The sequence below is a fragment of the Lipotes vexillifer genome, unplaced genomic scaffold (genome assembly GCF_000442215.2).
Source record: "Lipotes vexillifer unplaced genomic scaffold, Lipotes_vexillifer_v1.1 scaffold671, whole genome shotgun sequence".
Taxonomy (NCBI): domain Eukaryota; kingdom Metazoa; phylum Chordata; class Mammalia; order Artiodactyla; family Lipotidae; genus Lipotes; species Lipotes vexillifer.
The window spans coordinates 1671459-1690620 of record NW_006782851.1 but is presented as its reverse complement, the minus strand read 5'-3'; the positions used below and the strand labels follow the sequence as shown (position 1 = coordinate 1690620).

The window sequence follows — 19162 nt, the reverse complement described above, 5'->3', positions numbered from 1 at the left end:
GGAAAACAATAAACATACATTTCTCTGTACAAAGAACACCTGTGAAAGGATAAACAGAAAAAACCTAGCTGCTGTTGCCTCTATAGAAGGGACCCTGGCAGTCCAGTGGTTAGGGTTCAATGCTTTCACTGAGGGCCCAGGTTCAAGCCCTCGTTGGGGAACTAAGATTCCACAAGCTGCACGGCGTGGCCAAAAGAGAAAAGAAAGAACCCGGAAGGCGACAGATGTGGAACAGGAGAGAAACTTACTTCTTTTCTCTCTATAACATTTTGTATTGTTTGCATTTCTTACTATGGACCAGTGTGACCTTTTCCAAAAATACTAAACAGCCAGGCAGACACGGAAAGGCGAGTGCGGTAGAGATGATTCCTCTTCTGCCATGGGCTTAGACTTTGGGGGATGCTGAGATAGGGTGAATAATTTTAGCACGTGGGATGGACTTGAACCTTTGGGGACCAGTGGTAGGTAGAATAATGGCCTCCAAAGACATCCATCTGTAATTCCTGGAATCTATGAATATGTTACACAGCAAAGGGAAATTAAGGTTTTGACTAATCTCTTCCTCTGTTTCTTGTTGAGAACATGCTTTAGGCTTGAACCTAAAGGAACAGGCAGCATCAGGTGTCTGATTAAGAAGCCAGGTTCAGGAAACCACGAGATTTTCTTCTCAGCCAGCTACTGGGAGTGACCGGTTTTCTGCATAAGCACTGATTTGGAAAGATCGCTAAGTTATGCACTTAAATATACAAAGTAGGGCTTCCGGGGGGCGGCGTGCCCCCCCCCCCCCCCTGCCGATGCAGGGGACGCGGGTTCGTGCCCCGGTCTGGTCAGATCCCACATGCCACGGAGCGGCTGGGCCCGTGAGCCATGTCCGCTGAGCCTGCGCGTCCAGAGCCTGTGGTCCGCAACGGGAGAGGCCACAACAGTGAGAGGCCTGCGTACCGAAAAAAAAAAATATATGTATATATATACATATATATATATATATGTATTTTATATATACAAAGTAAGGCCTGCATATGAAGAGAGGGTCCAACTTCCTATGGTGTGGGAAGCAAGAGAGAGAGCTGGAAGATTAAATAAGGTTTGATACAGTGCAGGGAAACAGGAAGTCACCTTTAGCAATGAAACGTCTGAAAATCTCAGAAGTTGACACATTTTGCTAAGTGAAATGTTATCCACATTTTGCTAAGTGAAGTGTTATCCCCGTATGATGATTACTGTAGGTAATTTGGGGCCTCAAGTGACATACGGTCTCCTGAAAAGCTGCCACTGCCATGTCATTTAATTCATATTTGGAAAAAGCCACTCACGGCTCAACAACAAAATTATCTGCCCTGCCTCTACTCAGTGGCCGCTGGGCTCTCAGTGAAGTCAAATTGGCCTTGGGAGGGTTAAGAAGAAATATCCAAAAATTGTAGCTAAAGCCAAGAGGATGACTGCATGCACATCATTTCGAGGTCCAAGGAAGCAGTGTTTTTTGTTTTTGTTTTTAATTTATTTTTATTTATTTATTTCTGGCTGCATTGGGTCTTCATTGCTGTACGTGGGCTTTCTCTAGCTGTGGCGAGCAGGGGCTACTATTCGTCATGGTGCGCGGGCTTCTCACTGCGGTGGCTTCTCTTGTTGCGGAGCACAGGCTCTAGGTGCGCAGGCTTCAGCAGTTGTGGCACACGGGCTCAGTAGTTGTGGCTTGTGGGCTCAGTAGTTGTGGCTCGCGGGCTCTAGAGTGCAGGCTCAGTGGTTGTGGAGCACAGGCTTAGTTGCTCTGCAGCATGTGGGATCTTCCCGGACCAGGGCTCGAATCTGTGTCCCCTGCAATGGCAGGAGGATTCTTAACCACTGCGCCACCAGGGAATCCCGGAAGCAGTGTTTAAAGGTCCCCATGGATTCGTTTTCTAAGAGAAGGTACTGTTGTTTGACCTCAGTATTTACTATTAATTAAGAGCTCATGCTTTGTGCAGTTGCATCCAATACTTTGCAGGCAGAGATGCAAATCATTTTGCTGCAGTTGTAATGGTTTATGTTAGAAGTCAATTTGGTCTAAGGGAGGCCCAGAGAGCTGGTAAAACATGATTTCTGGATGTGTCTGGGAGGATGTTTCTGGAAGAGATTAGCATTTGAATCTGTAGTCTGAGGAAGGAAGATCTCCCTCAACAATGCAGGAGGGCCTCACCCAATCCGTTGAGGGCTTGAATAGAACTAAAAGGGGGAGGAAGGGTGAATTCATGCTCCTCTGCTTAAACTGGGACACCCATCCTCTCCTGCCCTCGGACATCACCACTCCTGGTTCTTGGGCTTCTAGACTCAGACTGGGGCTTACACCGTCAGCCCCCCAATTCTCAGGCTTTCAGACTCGGGTTGAACGAAACCACCGGTTTTCCTGGGTGTCCAGCTTGCAGATGGCAGACTGTGGGAATTCTCAGCCTCTATAATGACATAGCCAATCCCTATAATAAATCTTCACATACATATATGTGTACGTGTGTGTGTGTGTGTGTATCTATATCTACATCTGTATCTATATCTATATCTCCTCTTGGCTCTGTTTCTCTAGAAAACCCTGACTAACACACCAGTAGAAAAGATAGCTCCCCGCAACCCTCGGGACTTCCCTGGCGGTCCAGTGGTTAAGACTCTGCGCTTCCACAGCAGGGGACACGGGTTCAATCCCTGGTTGGGGAACTAAGATCCCACATGCCATGCAGCACGGCCGAAAAAAAAAAAAAAAAAAAAAAAAAGTAAGAAAAGAAAGCCCCAAAGCTTACAGTTGATTGCCCTGCTGGACATAACCAGTTCTGCAGCTAAACTAATCCTAGCCTATTCAAATTTCAGTCCCTCCGTGGATGGATCTAGAGACTGTCATACAGAGTGAAGTAAGTCAGAAGGACAAAAACAAATATTGTACATTAACACATATATGTGGAAACTAGAAAAATGGTACAGATGAACCGGTTTGCAGGGCAGAAATAGAGACACAGATGTAGAGAGCAAACACCAAGGGGGGAAAGTGGGGGTGGTGGTGGGATGAATTGGGCGATTGGGATTGACATGTATACACTGATGTGTATAAAATGGATGACTAATAAGAACCTGCTGTATAAAAAAAATAACAAAATTCAAAAAAAAATCTCAGTCCCTCAAATGCTCTTTAAACTGGCTTTAGTATCTTAGTAGTTTCTTCATTAATAAATCAGTTGAATAAACTCTCTCCTGTGTGCTCACTTCTATATTTTCTGAAAGAGTCCCATTTTTAACTTTTGAAAATTAGACTTTGAGTTAAGAAATACACATCAAAAACATTCAGGATAAAACTCTTCATGCCGTAGGGACTTCCCTGGTGGTGCACTGGTTAGGAATCCACCTGCCAGTGCAGGGGACAGGGGTTCAATCTCTGGTCCGGGAAGATCCCACATGCCGTGGAGCAACTAAGCCCGTGCACCACAACTACTGAGGCTGCGCTCTAGAGCCCGTGAGCCACAACTACTGAGCCCACGTGCCACAACTACTGAACCCTGCGTGCCTTGAGCCTGTGCTCCGCAACAAGAGAAGCCACCGCAATGAGAAGCCCGCACGCAGCAACGAAGACCCTACGCAGCCAAAAATAAATAAATTTACTAAAAAAAAAATTGTAAAAAATAAAGACTCTACATGCCGTAAAAACAGCTTTAGTATATATGCATACATTCTCAATTGGTGTAGTTACATCGTTTTTAGAAAACTACTCCGTTTAGAAGAGCAAAGCAAAAAGGTGATTGTATCCATTCCATTTCTGAGCGGGCATGAGCTGCTTCATCGATGTTTAAGTTGAAATCACAGGCGCTCTGGTTTTGTGACTGCTAGGGCTCCACCTTTGGGGAAGGGGGGGTTACCTGGCAGAAGTCTACCCCCTCTATATAGATGAAGAGCCATAGCTGCCTCCAAGCTCTCAGCCTTGATGAAGTCGGAGATTTCGGATGGGCTTTCAAAGTCCAAGGCATCTTTCAGAATACACACGTGACCCGCAGCTTCTAGATGGTCCCTTTATCAAAAAATACACAGAGAAAGAAAAAGACAGGAGAAAACAACATTAAAAGGGCACAAGTTGCTGCTGTGGTTAAAACTGAAAACCAATCCAAAGATTAGTCAAATCAGAAGTTAATAATACATAATTTTCTGAATTGTCCTTTAGAGACAATCCACCTAAAATACATTCATCCACCAGTCTCAGACACCAGGACTGGGACTGACACTGAGGCCAGCAGGATGAAGGGCCAATTCAGGAAGGCTTGGCAGCCTTGACACACAAGGCACCCACGGCCACTTCCAGTGACATTTGCTGCACCAGAAAGCTCCCTTCCGTTCTTTAATTCTTTGATTTCACTTTTTCCTCCTGTTTCTCAAAGTTTGTGTTTAGGCATCTGTGATTCAGTTTTTCATCAAGAATTCAAAAGTCACCCAGTATCAGAGCTTCAAGAAATACTCCATGGCCTTTCCATTCTACCTCCCAAATATCTTTCAAATATGTCTCTTTTCTTCTCATCCTTGTTCAGTTCCTTGCAACAGACATCTAAAATACAAATCCGATAAACCAAAAAGAAACTTCCTGAATGGCAGAAATAGCATGAGCAAAATCAAAGGACAAATGAGAAACTGGGTAGGGGGAGAAACAACTATTTACAACACTTACAAAAGGATAGAATCTAATTTGCTTAATATGTAAAGAACTCTCATAAATCAATAAGAAAAAACCCTAACAACCCAATAGAAAAATAGGTATCACCATAAAATTGCAGTCCATGCCAAACAAAACAAAACAAAACAAAAACAAAAACAAAAACCCTACAATTGGGCTTTTAAATATGAGAAATGGTGATCAACTTCAGTCATCCTTTTAATGTAGAAAATCTGTAAAGAACAAAAGTCTGTCTATGGCTTCATGAAATAAACATTCCTATACTGGGTAAACTGGTACAAGCTCTTCTGTGGGCAAACTAGAAACAGCTAATATATTTAAAATGCACAAACTCTGTGACCAAACAACTCCACTTCTCAGAACTGATTCCAAAGACACACTTGGATATGAGTGCAAAACATGCACCCAAGAATAAGCACCGAGGCTATATCCGAAGTAACAAAAAGACTAACACTGACCTCAGTGTGCGTCAGTAGGGGACCAGTCATATTATGGCGCATATGAGGTACTCAGGTCTGATGCCATGAATAGAGTATAGAGTGCAGATCACTGTGAAGTCATTTAGAATGAACTCCAAGACACATTGTTAATGAAAAGAGGACACATTGTTAATGAAGTGTTCTTCAAAAGGTGAAGAACACTTTGTGCATATATAGTATGTGTGCACAGAACGTCTTTAGAAGGATACAGAAGAAATAGATAATAATGATTCTGTCTAAAGAGGACCAGGGACCAGGGTGGGGGAGAGATTATCTTCTCAACACAGACCATTTTGCATGGCTGGATCCTTTGACCAGGTGCATATATTAACTTTTTTTTTTTTTTTTTTGCGGTACAGGGGCCTCTCACTGTTGTGGCCTCTCCCGTTGTGGAGCACAGGCTCCAGACGCACAGGCTCAGCGGCCATGGTCACGGGCCCAGCCGCTCCGTGGCATGTGGGATCTTCCCTGACCGGGGCACAAACCCGTGTCCCCTGCATCGGCAGGCGGACTCTCAACCACTGAATCACCAGGGAAGCCCTATCTTATCTTTTAAAATTGTTTGAGGTGCATGTGAATATACAACCAATCCAACCAGGTTCATTAAAACCCTCAAATGGGGACTCCCCTGGCAGTCCAGTGGTTAAGACTCTGTGCTTCCACTGCAGGGGATGCGGGTTTGATCCCTGGCTGGGGAACTAAGATTCTGCATGCTGCATGGCACAGCCAAAAAACAAAAATTAAAAAAACAAAACAAAAACCCTCAAATGGCTTGGGGTAGTCAGCCCAACTGTCAACTCCATGAGAATGGGGCCTGGATCTGTCTTGCTTAATGAATAAACTAATGGCTGAATGTGTCTCTGGGATCAAGTCCAAATGCCCTAGCCTAGCACACAGCACCCTTCATAGCCTGCATCCCCTGCACAGCCAGGCACATCCCACTCTTGACACCCTTAGCTCCAGTCCAGCCCTTCCACCTGCAGGACACGCAACGCATCATGTCTTCTGAGCCCCGTGACCATGTCCTGACGTTCCCCAATGCCAGCTCCCTTCAGTGAAATCTGACAGCCCCTGCTGCTAACACAGCCATCTCTCTCACTGTTTCCATTGTTCTCCGAGCCCATCGCTACCACAATCACTCTGGGATGCAGTTATATGAACAAGGCAGTCACATCGTACTTAGTGCTTCTATTACAGAATCAATAACCTACAAGGACCTACTGCATAGCACAGGGAACTATACTCAATATCTTGTAATAACCTATAATGGAAAAGAATCTGAAAAAGAATGTGTGTGTGTGTGTGTGTGTGCGTGTGTAGAGAACTGAATCACTTTGTGGTACACCTAAAACTAACGCAACATTGTAAATCAACTATACTCCAAAAAAAAAAAATTGGAGAAAACAAACAAACAAAAAAACACAAAATCAGCACATAGGTGGCAATCAAGGACACTTAAAATTACCCTTGAAAATCTCTTAAATCATCTAGAAGATACTATACTACAAAGTTTAAACCCAATATAGCCATTTTTTCCCCCTAACTCCAACAATAATAAAGATTGTTACTCTTCAGCTGAACACCAGATGGATTAGCTGGCTTGCACTTAGGGGCAATAGTGTATGAAATAATAAGAGTAAACATAGAAGAATGAAGGATCTAGAATCTTTAAGCAAAATGACCATAAAATGACCAACCTGCTTACACCGTGGGAGCCTCAGGGGAACTAAGGACCTCTGAAGAAACGTTAGATTCAAACCCTCAAGACCCCACCCACTCTGGGGAATATGGTGAGAATCCTCACCTACTGTACTACGGGCATGCTAAATTTTCTCTCTCTTTCTCGTCTTTCCGTTTTCTCTTTTGTGTTGTAAATTAAATGCACAAGACTGCAGCTGTCACTGGGCCAAGAAAGAAAAACTAAGGCCTGAAGACTTGAGTTGGCTTCTGCTCTCAAAGTATGCTGAGTATCTTGATCTTATCATTTCCACTGTTAAGGCTGATCCAAGCACTGCCACCGCCCCACCCATGCTGATGGCAACTAACTGTTAAGCAGAGCTAGGACAGAAGCCTGCAGGCAGTCTAGATGGCTCGCTTCAGCCTAAAACTACACACCATGCAAAAATAAGGATGCAATGTGCTTCAGAGGATGGGTGAAATAATTGTTATTCCATCTTCTTAAAACTTTAAAACGAGAAGCCAAAAATAAAAAGGTGCTGATAAATGGAAAAGAAACAATTTGAATTCTACTTAGGAAATCCATACCTGAGAGATTTCTGGCTGATGCAGAATCTATAGGGTAGGGCATATGGGTTGGGGGTGGTTAGGTACAGATAACGGCTCAGTTCTTGATTTATTAAACCTATTTTCAAATGGCATTTCAACACTAGCTTTATTTATTTATTTATGGCTGTGTTGGGTCTTCGTTTCTGTGCCAGGGCTTTCCTAGCTGCGGCAAGCGGGGGCCACTCTTCATGGCGGTGCGCGGGCCTTTCACCGTCGCGGCCTCTCTTGTTGCAGGGCACAGGCTCCAGACGCGCAGGCTCAGTAGTTGTGGCTCATGGGCCCAGCTGCTCCGCAGAACGTGGGATCTTCCCAGACCAGGGCTTGAACCCGTGTCTCCTGCATTGGGAGGCGGATTCTTAACCACTGCACCACCAGGGAAGCCCAACACTAGCTTTGTGATCTCATTAATATTCCAAAATAGTTTTTTTTTTTTAATCTTAATTCTCTATGGACTGATACTCGAGCCTTCTTTCCAGTTGACTTGTAACACCTTTAAATTGCTCTGTCCTGGTTCCTTCTGAAACTGAGCAGGACCCTGTGGGGCTCCTGGGCACAAAATCCTTTCTGTGTCCCCCGTTTCTTGTTTGCAGGAAACAGGCTTCATTCAGCCTCCACAAGCTTCCCTGAGTTCCAAAGGGCAGGTTCAAACAATTGCTAATCAGGGAAGGGTGGGGATGCAGAGACAGAGGAGGAGCAGTCAAGACACAGTAGTGCAGCCTGGGGACAGGGTCCTGGTTGGAGATTTTACCTGAGACCAGATTAAAGGAGTGCAGGCCCTGCACACACTCTAATCCTTATCAGCAACCCCATCCTTGAACCACTGCTATAAAACTCCTCACCAGTTATTTGAATTTCTGTGAAAAAACTTCCCAGTTTTAAGTTTGGATTGGGACACACAGTTTCGAGGGCAGGAGCCCGCTGTGCCCCCCTTTGTCTGGCAAAGCAATAAAGCTACTCATTTCTACTTCAGCCAAAACTCTGTCTCCGAGGTTTGATTCGGCACCTGTGCACAGAGGCCGAGCTTTCAGCATCACTTCTGTGAATGATAACTTGATTCAACTAATAAATTCGCTGAGCACCTATTATGTCCCAGGAGTTCTGGCTTATTTGGCTTAAGGAAGGCTTTTTATTTATTTATTTATTTTGACAATGAAAGCATCTCCGATAAATTAAGAGACTTTGAGTATGCTCCAGGAACTGACTGAAGCTCCTTGCACACCCCTGACCCAAGATTCAAAGATTCAGTGGGGCTCTACCTGCTTCCACCTCACTGAAAGCCATCCCCTTTAACTGAGTACACAAAAAGGCTTAATCGTTTGTGTGTTTGACTTACGTGAATTTCCATAAACTATGATGTCTTGATTAAAGAAAAAAAAAAGATAGCAAGAGAAAAAAAAAGATAGGGCAGGCAACACGAATTGCATTCCATTCCATAGCCGTGAGCCCCTGCATGATCCTGAGATGGGAAACAGGAATCTAATATTCCTTAAGGCCGTCCCACACTGTGGGCCTCTTGAGTGCAAGCGCCTGGCCGGGAGCACTGCTTCTCACAGGACACAGCACCCACTGGCAGCCCAGTGATGCCAACCAAGGCTCACCTGGGGGGGAAACAGTGTCATGTCACTGGTGGGGTGAAGTCACTTGTGCTGAGCTGTGAAATGTTACCGTCTGACAATATTTCAAAAATGTCTGATACATTAAAAGAAACGATGCTGGTCTTGAATCCATGGTGGAGCTCAGCAAGATGAAGGCCTTCGTGTGAATGCAATGCCCGCATGAACCCGTGAGCCCCAGTTCGGAAAGGTAAACTGGACAGAGCACTGTCCCCCTTGCCCTTCCGTAAATGAAGTGAGATAATAACCCATTTGCAGGACATGGTGCTACCGTGCATATTACCTTTGTGGGTGTGTTTTGCAAACAGTAAAGTGTATCTACTTTTTTAATGCAATTCTAATGGGATTCCTGTACTCAAGAGAATTACTGTTAGGAAATCACTCTTTTTAAAAGGAAGCAAAAATACAATCACAAAACAGGCAAAGCGTCTAGATCAGGTCTCAAACCCAAATGTCTGCTGAGCTCAGACTGCTGAAATAGATGAATGGGGAGACGGGGGGCAGTGGGGACCATAAGGCATGAGGAGCCCCCATCGAACGGGAGAGAAAGGTCCCATCTGCAGGGGTCAGCCCTGCACTGTCTAATAAGGCAAAGTGGGCCAACTGAGCACTGCGGACACGGCAAGTCTGAACAGAGTGGTGCTGAGTGTAAAATACACATACAGCGCATTCGTAATTTCTGTACTGATGACATGCTGCAATGATATTTGGATATACTGAGTTCATGGGAATGTATTATTAAAATTAATTTAATCTGTTTCTTTCTGCTTTGTTTAAAGTGACTACTAGAAGGTTTTAAATGACACACGTGGCTCCCTTCATGTCTGAACAAGCTGGATTAAATCCTTTTCGGCTCTAGACAGCGGGTAACATGCAGACACCGTCTCACGGTGGCCAGTTCTGCCAGTTCGCCAAGAGAAGCCAGGTATTTGAATTTCTGTGAAATAACTTCCCAATTTTAACCACCTCCCCTACAAGTTATTTCCTGCTCCTTCAATACCAACAACGTTTGATATTCCCTTAACTCTTCAAAAGTTCACAGGTCTGCTTTTCCCCTTTCCTTTATTAATAAGAATCAGTAAAGCTTTCACTCTGAAACGTGTGGCCGCCATAGCATCCATTCCCATGTCCCCGCCTCCTGCAGCCTTGAATGTCCCCATCACTCATTTGAACGGGAAGCACCCAACCCCCGGATCCAACCAGAGCACCCCACCTATGAACACTGCCATCCCGGGGTATGCAATTTGGGACCTGGGGCTGCACTTTCAGACACTCAAACTCACTGTTTCTTGCTGGGCTTGAACTGGAGGGATGTAGGGTTGGGAGGTGCTAGGAAAGAAAACCTGACAGGAGTGGGAAGTGGACCCAAGACACAGAGAGCCATTGACTCCTGCCCATGTCATCTTAGCTGCAAAATCACGCCTGAAGCCCGCGCCACCTCCAGACATTTTATAGGATAAGCCGGCGAAATCCCAGTCCTTGCCCAGGCCAATTGGGGTTGGGTTTTCAGTGACGTGAGGCTGAAAATTTCTGTGAGGATTAGGGACCAGCAGCTTAGAGTATTTCTTGTTCGCTGATATAAAATCCACTTGTTGCATCTAGCTCCTTGTAAGCCATCAGAATCTCCGACCACAGCGGGTTATCTTTCCCCCACGCCCCTCCATCCCTTCCTCCGCAACAGTCCTCTGACCTCAGAGGGTCCCAAAGCCCCTCCCTGTCTCCCATTTCTTGTTTGGAGAAAAAGGCTTTAGTCTCCTAGACCCTCCCTGAATTCCAAAGAGCAGACTCAAGAAGTCACTAATTAGGGAAAGGGAGGGGACACAGAAACACAGTAGAAACAGTCAAGAAAGAATAGTTCAAAACAACAAAAACAAATAAAAAGGGGAAAAATTTTTTTAAAAAGAAAAAAAAAAAGAAACAATAGCTCAGTGATAAAACAGAGTCCTAGATCCTCCTGAAGTGATACAGATAACAGTGTGATGCATCTCTTTGAGTTGTTCTGCAAGAACTAAGACCCCTCACCCAGGTGGAGGATGGTGACTACACACTGAGCGTAAGCATGTGGACCCTGAGGACTGAGGTTCCCAGAACACCACTCCGTTACCTCTCCACTAACCAATCAAAAGAAAGGCATGCACCCTGCAGCCCTCATCCCAAATGCTGCCTTTAAAAACACTTCCCTGAAAACCACTGGGGAGTTCGGGTCTTTGGAGCACAAGCTGCCCATTCTCCTTACTTGGCACCCGCGATAAACACTGTACTTTCCTTCACCACAACCTGGTGTCAGTAGATTGGCTTTGCTGTGCATCGGGTGCGTGGACCCAAGGTTCGGTTGAGTAACACAGTGAGAAGTGCCCACTGCTCACTCGGCAGCACACACCAGTGCCCCACGAGCATCTCTGACATCTTGTCTCTCCTCTGCTGCATCATCCCAGGTCCTTCCAAATCATTTTCGAATCTATACTCTCCCTCCCTATGTAGCCACCTCAGTCCCTCGCTCTGCAATCCTGTTAGCATTCAATCCAGAACCTTCACTGTGGCAATGATTTGGCTCACGCCGGCCAGGCCAGCTGCTCTCTCTTGCTGGCTCTTCAGCTGCCTCGGCTTCTCAACTCCACAAGCCCCTTCCTGCCTCAGGGCATCCGCACATACCAGTCCCTTGGCCAGGAATGCTGTTCCCAACCTCTCTCCCTCTTCACCCAGCTAACCTACAGGTTTGAAACCCCAGCTTAAAAAGTTATTTCTCATACGCATATGTTCACAGCGGCACTATTCATAGTAGCCAGTAAGTGGAAACAACCCAAATGTCCTTCAGCTGATGGATGGACAAGCAAAATGTGATATGTCCGTCAACGGAATGTATTATTCGGCTATAAAAGAATTAAGTACTGATGCATTGTGTAAAGTCCTCAAAAAGGACCACATAGCATATGATTCCACTTATAGGAGATGTCCAGAACAGGCAAATCCATAGGGACAGAAAGACTAGTGGTTGCCCAGAGCTGGGGGAGGGGGCATGTGGGGGTGACTGCTAATGGGTCTGGGGTGCCTTTTGAGACGGCTGAAAATGTTCTGAAATTAGATAGTGGCAATGGTGTGTGACTTTATGAATATACTAAAAACCACTGAATTGGATGCTTTTAAAAGGGTGAATTTTATGGTATGTGAATTATATCTCAATTAAAAAAACTGTATGAGAAAGAAAAAAACTATTTCTCGGGGAGCCTCCCAGACCCCCCCCAGAACTAGGTCTGTCCTTCGAACATACTCTTACCACCCAGCACTTCCTCCTAGCACTGATCATATTGTAATTAAATCATCTGTGTAATCGTATGTTCGTGCTAGAAGGCTGGAAACTTCTTTCAAATGACAGGGCTTAGCACTGAGCTGATGTGCTAAAAATTCTCTGGCTGAATGGCTGCTGGCTTCTGCAGGGCTCACCTGTCCTTCCCTGGCTCCACGCCCAGGGTCTTCACAGTGCTGTGCCCACTAGAGATGCTCAATAATAAATATTTGCCAAATGAAAACAATAACCGACAATGATTACATCGGGGGAGGAAAGGAAATAGCCTCTTCCCACTGCCTTAATGTACATCTGCAGTTTCTGAAACTGAGCAGGACCCTGTGGGGCTACTGGGCTCAGAAGCCTTTCTGTGTCCCCCATTTCTTGTTTGTAGGAAATACGCTGCAGCCTCCATGAACTTCCCTGAGTTCCAAAGGGCAGGTTCAAACAGTTGCTAATCAGTGGAGGAAGGGGATGCAGAGACAAGTGGGGAGCAGCTAAGACACAATAGAGCAGGGAGATGGGATGAATTAGGAGACTGGGACTGACATATATACACTACTATGTATAAAATAGATAACTAATGAGAACCCGCTCTATAGCACAGGGAAGTCTACTCAATGCACTGTGGTGACCTAAATGGGAAGGAAATCTAAAAAAGAGGGGATATATGTATACATATAACTGATTCACATTGCTATATAGCAGAAACTAACACAACATTGTAAAGCAACTATACTCCAATAAAAATTAATTAAAAAAAAAGAAACTATAAAAAGAACTATAAAACTATAAAAAAGAAACCTTGGGGCAGGGTCCTGGTTCCACCTCAAGGGATACACAGAACAATATCTTTGAGCTCTTCTGCAGAACTAAAACCCCCAACAAATGGAAAATGTTAACTACTTGATAAAGCAGTTTTCATTCCAGAGAGAAGGTCACAGTTTGATAACCTCTAGAACCACAGAAGCTCACCAGACCCCCTGAGGCCAGATTAAAGGAGTGTAGGCCCTGCACACACCCTGATCCTTATCAGCAACCCTGCCCTTGACCCATTGCTATAAAACTCCTAAGGGACTTCCCTGGTGGTCCAGTGGTTAAGACTCCACGCTTCCACTGCAGGCGGCATGGGTTCAATCCCTGGTTGGGGAACTAAGATCCCGAATGCCGCATGGCTTGGTCAAAACAAACAAAAGCCAAAACAGCTCCTCACCAAATCCTCCCGGGTCGGGACACACAGTTTTTGAGGGCATTAGCCCGCTGTGGCCCCCTTTGCCTGGCAGAGCAATAAAGCTCTCCTTCCCTACTCTTCACCCAAAACTCTGCTCCGAGATTCGATTTGGCACCGGGGCACAGAGGCCAAGTTTTCGGCATCATTTCCTTGGCATCTTCTAAAGAAGAAGCAGAAAACTTGAATAGGCTCAGGCTGTTTTCCTTCCCATATGCTTGGCACTCACAGCAGAATTCAGACTTAGACCAGCAGAAGGCAGCTGGGCAGGAGGGTCAGGGTTGCACTGGATGCCCCGATGTTTGCCTTTCCTCCTTTTTTTTTTTTTTTTCCCCCTTCCAGTGAGTTTCCAGAAAGTCTTGTTTGCTTCTGTTATCTAAAGTGCTTCCCATTCAAATAAAAACACTTATACACCGTCTTCCAGATGAAGGAAGAAAACGAAGTCACAGCCGCTGCACAAAGCGTTGCTGTCACTTGGGGACGCTGCATTCACTGGGGCGCCAGGGCACTCATCCAAGCACTGACTTTTAGGACTCCCTACTCTGGACCTCGGAAGCCTCAATCCTTCACCTTTTCTTCTTTTCCATCTCTCTCTCTTCTTATTTTGTATGCATGTATGTATGTATGCTATTTAAAAATTTTTTTGGCTGTACCTTGCGGCTTGCGGGATCTTAGTTCCCCAATCAGGGATTGAACCTGGGCCCTTGGCAGTGAAAGTGCAGAGTCCTAACCACTGGACCACCAGGGAACTCCCTTCTTTTCCATCTCTTTTCCTGCATTTCCCTAAACCCTTAGCAGTGCTGCAGATAAACTCTAGGTGTGAGGCCCAGGAGTCTAGCAAGCCTCTGATAGTCTGGTTTAGAGCAAGGGGTCAGCATGCCTTCCCTGGAAATGGTCAGAGAGTAAATACCTCTGGGTTTGCAGGTGGATGATCTCTGGCCAACTGCTCAGCTCTGCTATTTATTTTAGCCTAGCAGCAGGCGCACTTGGAAACTCTGATCTCCTGTTACCTCGTCACTAAAGCAACGGTGTGACTTTTTTGGTTTTTTTACATCTACGACTTGTGCAATTTAAATTTCGACCTTCACTGTTAGCAACCGTTCTGAACCCCTTCGCCTGATTTAGAGGATCCTCAAGATTGCCTGGTTCTTCTAGAAACTGTTGGCAGCCCCAGGGGATTAGAGGTGAATGGGGACCCATGGGTCCCCTCGCCGCACCCGGCTTCTAGCTGACCCAGGTGACACCATGGGGACACAGACCAAATGGAGACGCAGAGAGCAGCGCTGCTGGGCAGGCCAGGCTCCCTGATTCTCGTCCACACAAGAGCCCATCTAACAGTGCCAGCAAACCACGTACCCCAAACATAGCTCCTTTTTGTTCAGAGGTGAAAAAAACCTCTGATACAGGTTCCTAACATTTATAGCGCTTAGGAGACAACCCCAGAGAGTAGGCCCTGATTGGGGTTTTAAAAATTCTAGCAAACAGCCCCTAGGTTAGAAGGGAAAGTCACCTGACCTAGGGCAGACTGATTGCACCGAAGGATATGTAAGGTGCCACATAGACAATAAAACAGTCCCTCTCTAGTTATCAACCCCCAGACAAATATTCCCCCCACATGCCTTCTCCATCACCTACACCTTCTAAAAAACTCCTAGACAGCAGAGGCCCAAGGTTACTACAAAGACCCCAATATACCCAGCTTTTCTTGGTTTTCTCTCAGTACTTTCCCCCTATAATGAAGGAAGTCGTGGATTTTTTTTTTTTCGCCTCACTCCTGATGAAGTTAATTTGAAGATCAGGACCCACAAAGTGGAGGCCACCCCATGGCCCGGCTGATGTCACAAATCTCAGCGTAAGTCAGTCTGTGCATAGGACAGGCCTCGTGGTCAATGAAACAATACACATCAGTCACGATGCTCTGACTCATCTTTGGCGTGGTCCCTGACCCTAGAAAAATAGGGCCTGCTACCTTGTAAGGAAATCCCCGATGGCCTAGCCAGTCATGCCCTGTTTCCATGTTGTTGCTTCTGAGATTCTATAAAACTCGCTCTCAGCCAAAATCCCTCAGAAAAGGGCTAGGCTGCTTGGGAGGTGCTGTGCCCCCCCAATCCATGGACTGTTTTCCCTTCAATAAGGGGAATCATCGTCATTACTAAATTGTATTCGTTTTGTCGTTTGACACTCTCCATATTCAATTGCCAAGCCCTGTGCATTTCACTTCTTAAATACGTCACTTCCAAATGGCATCTCCTCTGCCACCATCCTGATCTACCCTTCAGGCTGCAGCCCAAACCACCTTCGACGACACATAAACCTGATAGCGTTTCGTGGTTGCATCCCGTGCCTGGCACAAAACTGCAGGTCCTGTGTGACGTGCATCCTACCTGCCTCTCAGCCACGTCTGCAGACTCCCCCTAGAGCGGGGTTTGTCAGCCTCGGTACCACTGACATTTTGAGCTCGTTCAGTCTTTGTCGTAGGGCTGTTCTGTGCATTGCAGGGTGTGTAGCTGCACACCTGGCCTCTACCCACTGGATGCCAGGAGCCCCTCACCCCCAGTTGTGACAGCAAAAATGTCTCCATGTACTACTCCATGTCCCCGGGGGCAAATCACTCCTTCCCCCTCTGCACATTCTCTTGGCCTCTGCTCCCATGGAGAATCACTGACCTAGAACATTCTACACTGCTAAGTTTGCACAACTCAGTTTGGGAAGGGATCCGCTCTTACCCACATCCTACCTGCTGGCCCTCTGCCTGAGACACCCGCCCCAACATTAACCCTTCCCTGCCTCGCCAACTCAGGTTCATATTCTTACGAATAGCCCACGTTTATTAAGTGCGTACTAAGCACCAAGCCTGATTCAAAACACTGAAAATGTATTAACTCATATTTGATCCTGATAACAAGCCTCTGTGGCAGGTCTGAGCTGCAATTATGTAACCTGGCTTAGATCTTAGGGATTTTAAGCAGGGAAGCCGCCTTGTGAAGGCAGGAGGTCTGCTCCAGAGCCTGTGTCTTTCTACCTGTTTGCGATGCCTGAACCATCCCACGTCTAGCCTGGGGTGGTTCCCCAGAGCATCCTACATGTCCAGTCCTGTACGGATGTGCCCATCACAAGTCAGCGCCGCTATTTATGTATTGGGTGTTCATTCACAACTACAAGTTTGAGTGTGCAAGAACAGACTCATTTCTTCTTTTTTTAAGTCCCTTCTTAATTAACTCAGACACCCTCCCCTGCTAGACTGCTGAGGACTCCGACCTTACTCATTTGAGAGGGGGCTCCCTCCGCTGTTGCCCAGGGTCCCTTGAGGGTCGCAGGGGTCTTCCCCAGAGAACGTGTGAGGAGCTCCTCTGGTTCTCACTGCTTCCTGGTAATTGGCTCCCAGGGAAGTCTGTCACCATGGAAACCTCCCTGCCTTCCCCTTCAGGAGACCGAGCATCCTCTCCTCAAGGAACCTAGGCTTTCACAAGACAGAAGATGTCTTCCAGCAACTTCCGCTTTTCCCTTTTTCTCCCCCACCCCCACCCCAGCCATCCTTCCTGAGTGAAGGGGAGACCAAAGCCTGGCTCTGAAGACAGAGCAAAACACAAAGAACAATCTTTATTCTGCGTCATGCACAGCCAGGAAAACAAAGAACAAGGTAACTAAAGGGCCCTGCACCCTCTGCTGAATGTCCGTGGAAGTGCCCTCCTGGCTCCCCTGAGGGCCCTTTGGTGGCTGCAAGCCTTTGGAAGATTGGGGCTTCGGTGTACAGCTCGAGTGAGAAGTGCAGTGTTAAATAATGGATGTTCTCGCTAGTTTCCACAGCATAAACTATGGGTGCAGGCTCTGCTGGACTGGCCCCTCTCTCTCTGACCTCCTTTCCTTGCCATGGTCCAGAGCATGGATTCTTTCTGTTTCTCAAGCCTGTCAAGCTTGCTCTGACCCTAGGACCTGTGTCCGTGCTATTACTCTGTCCCAGGTCCATCCATCCTTCCAGATCCTTGAGTGGCTGCCTCCTTCTGTCACTGGGGTCTTGGCCTGAATGTCACCTCCTCAGAGAGTCCTCCTCTGAAGCCACAGCCCCAGTCACCTCCTTCATTTCTGGTTAATCCTGCAGTCTCTCTCTCCCCCACTGGAATGTGCTCCATGAGGGTAGAGACCACCATGTGCCTCCTGGCTGTTTATGTCCAAATGGGTGACAGCTGGGACTTCCCTGGCGGTCCAGTGGTTAAGACTCTGCATTTCCACGGCAGGGGTTCGATCCCTGGTGGGGGAATTAAGATCCCACATGCCACATGGCCAAAAAATAAATAAATAAACAGTGGTGAGCATAGCTGCCTTCCAAATGAGTGATAGCGGTGCCACTGACTTAAGATAAACCTGTGCAGTGAAAACTCTCATGGGAAAAACCTAACCGTAAACTTCCGAAAAGTGCTGCTCTTTAGGAGAACGGGACGTGAAAGGCAAGGTGTGGCCCCAATCGCTCATTTGGATGATGAGGAAGAGGGCCCACAGAGGGGAAGTCAATTGAGAAATTTCATGAAGCAAGTCAGTTTGCTTTAAAAAAAAAGCTGCTATGAAACTCCAGGCACTAATCAGCTCCCTCCCTGCCCTGGGGACTTACCTTCCAGCAGGGAGAAGAGAAAAAGTGGAGGAATAAGCCTAGAAAACAAGATAACTGCAGGAAAAGATAAATGTTAAGAAGATAACCAAGCAAGGAGGTGGGGAACGTGGAAATGGCTGAGGGGAAGAGGGAAGGCTACTTTGTGGGTTTTTTTGTTTTGTTTTTTCGCCACACTTGGCAGGCACGCGGGATCTTAGTTCCCTGACCAGGGATTGAACCCGTGTCCCCTGCAGTTGAAGCTTAGAGTCTTAACCATTGGATCGCCAGGGCAGTCCAAGGAAAGGCTACTTTGGATGGCAGGTCCAGTAACACTGGTTTGCACTTTTGCTGCGCCTTCTGCCTGGAAATCCTGGTCCACCCCTACTCCCACCCCCACCCCGCCAGGCCGCCCCAGCTTCAAGGGACCCTCGTCGCACCCAGGATGCTGCGCAAACGTCACTCTAAGAAGGAGGCCTCCCCGGAGCATCCCGCCTAAAACAGCGCACGGGCACAAGCGGCCCTCGCGGGTGTGTGTACACGGATCTATAGGTATCACTGTATATTTATACCCAGGTGTTTGTATTCTTTCTCTCCCGTCCCCCAGACGTGCCGTGCCCCGAAGCCCCGAATTCGCGTTCCGTCGCCGCCTCCCCAAACCTAGGGCGCTCACGATCGATCGATCAATACGGAGCGTCCCTGAAGACGGCCGCGCCGAGATGCGTCCGCAGACGCCGAGCAGCCTCCGCCGCGCTGAGGCCTGCCTCGCGGGGCCGCCCAGGCTCCGGGCACCTGGGTCCCTTTCCAAGGAGTCAGCGGCCGAGCGGCCTCTGGGGAGCGTTAGGACCGCAGCGCCGGGCGGGACCCGGGCACCCGCGCCGGAGCCAGACACGCGCCCCTCGCCACCCCGGGCCCCGCACCCTCCGGCCGGTCCGTTTGGGTGCGCGGTTCGGGGACACCGGGCCAACCCCCGCGCCCCCGGCCGGTGCCCCCGCCGGGACCCGGGCCGCCGCCGC

At 47.3% G+C, this 19162-nt stretch overlaps 1 protein-coding gene and 1 non-coding gene across 2 annotated transcripts in view; both read right to left on the bottom strand.

Annotated features, from left to right (window-relative positions):
- The window catches only part of GLT1D1 (glycosyltransferase 1 domain containing 1), a 106984-nt gene that overhangs the window by 73160 nt on the left and 14662 nt on the right, over positions 1-19162 (bottom strand). Inside the window, exon 3 of the mRNA XM_007455456.1 lies at positions 3873-4021. Within this exon, the coding sequence (XP_007455518.1) occupies positions 3873-4021 (149 nt within the window). The remainder of the gene's footprint in view (positions 1-3872; positions 4022-19162) is intronic.
- TRNAE-UUC (transfer RNA glutamic acid (anticodon UUC)) lies at positions 14240-14312 on the bottom strand. The gene has a single exon. It is a non-coding gene; the product is annotated as a tRNA-Glu (tRNA).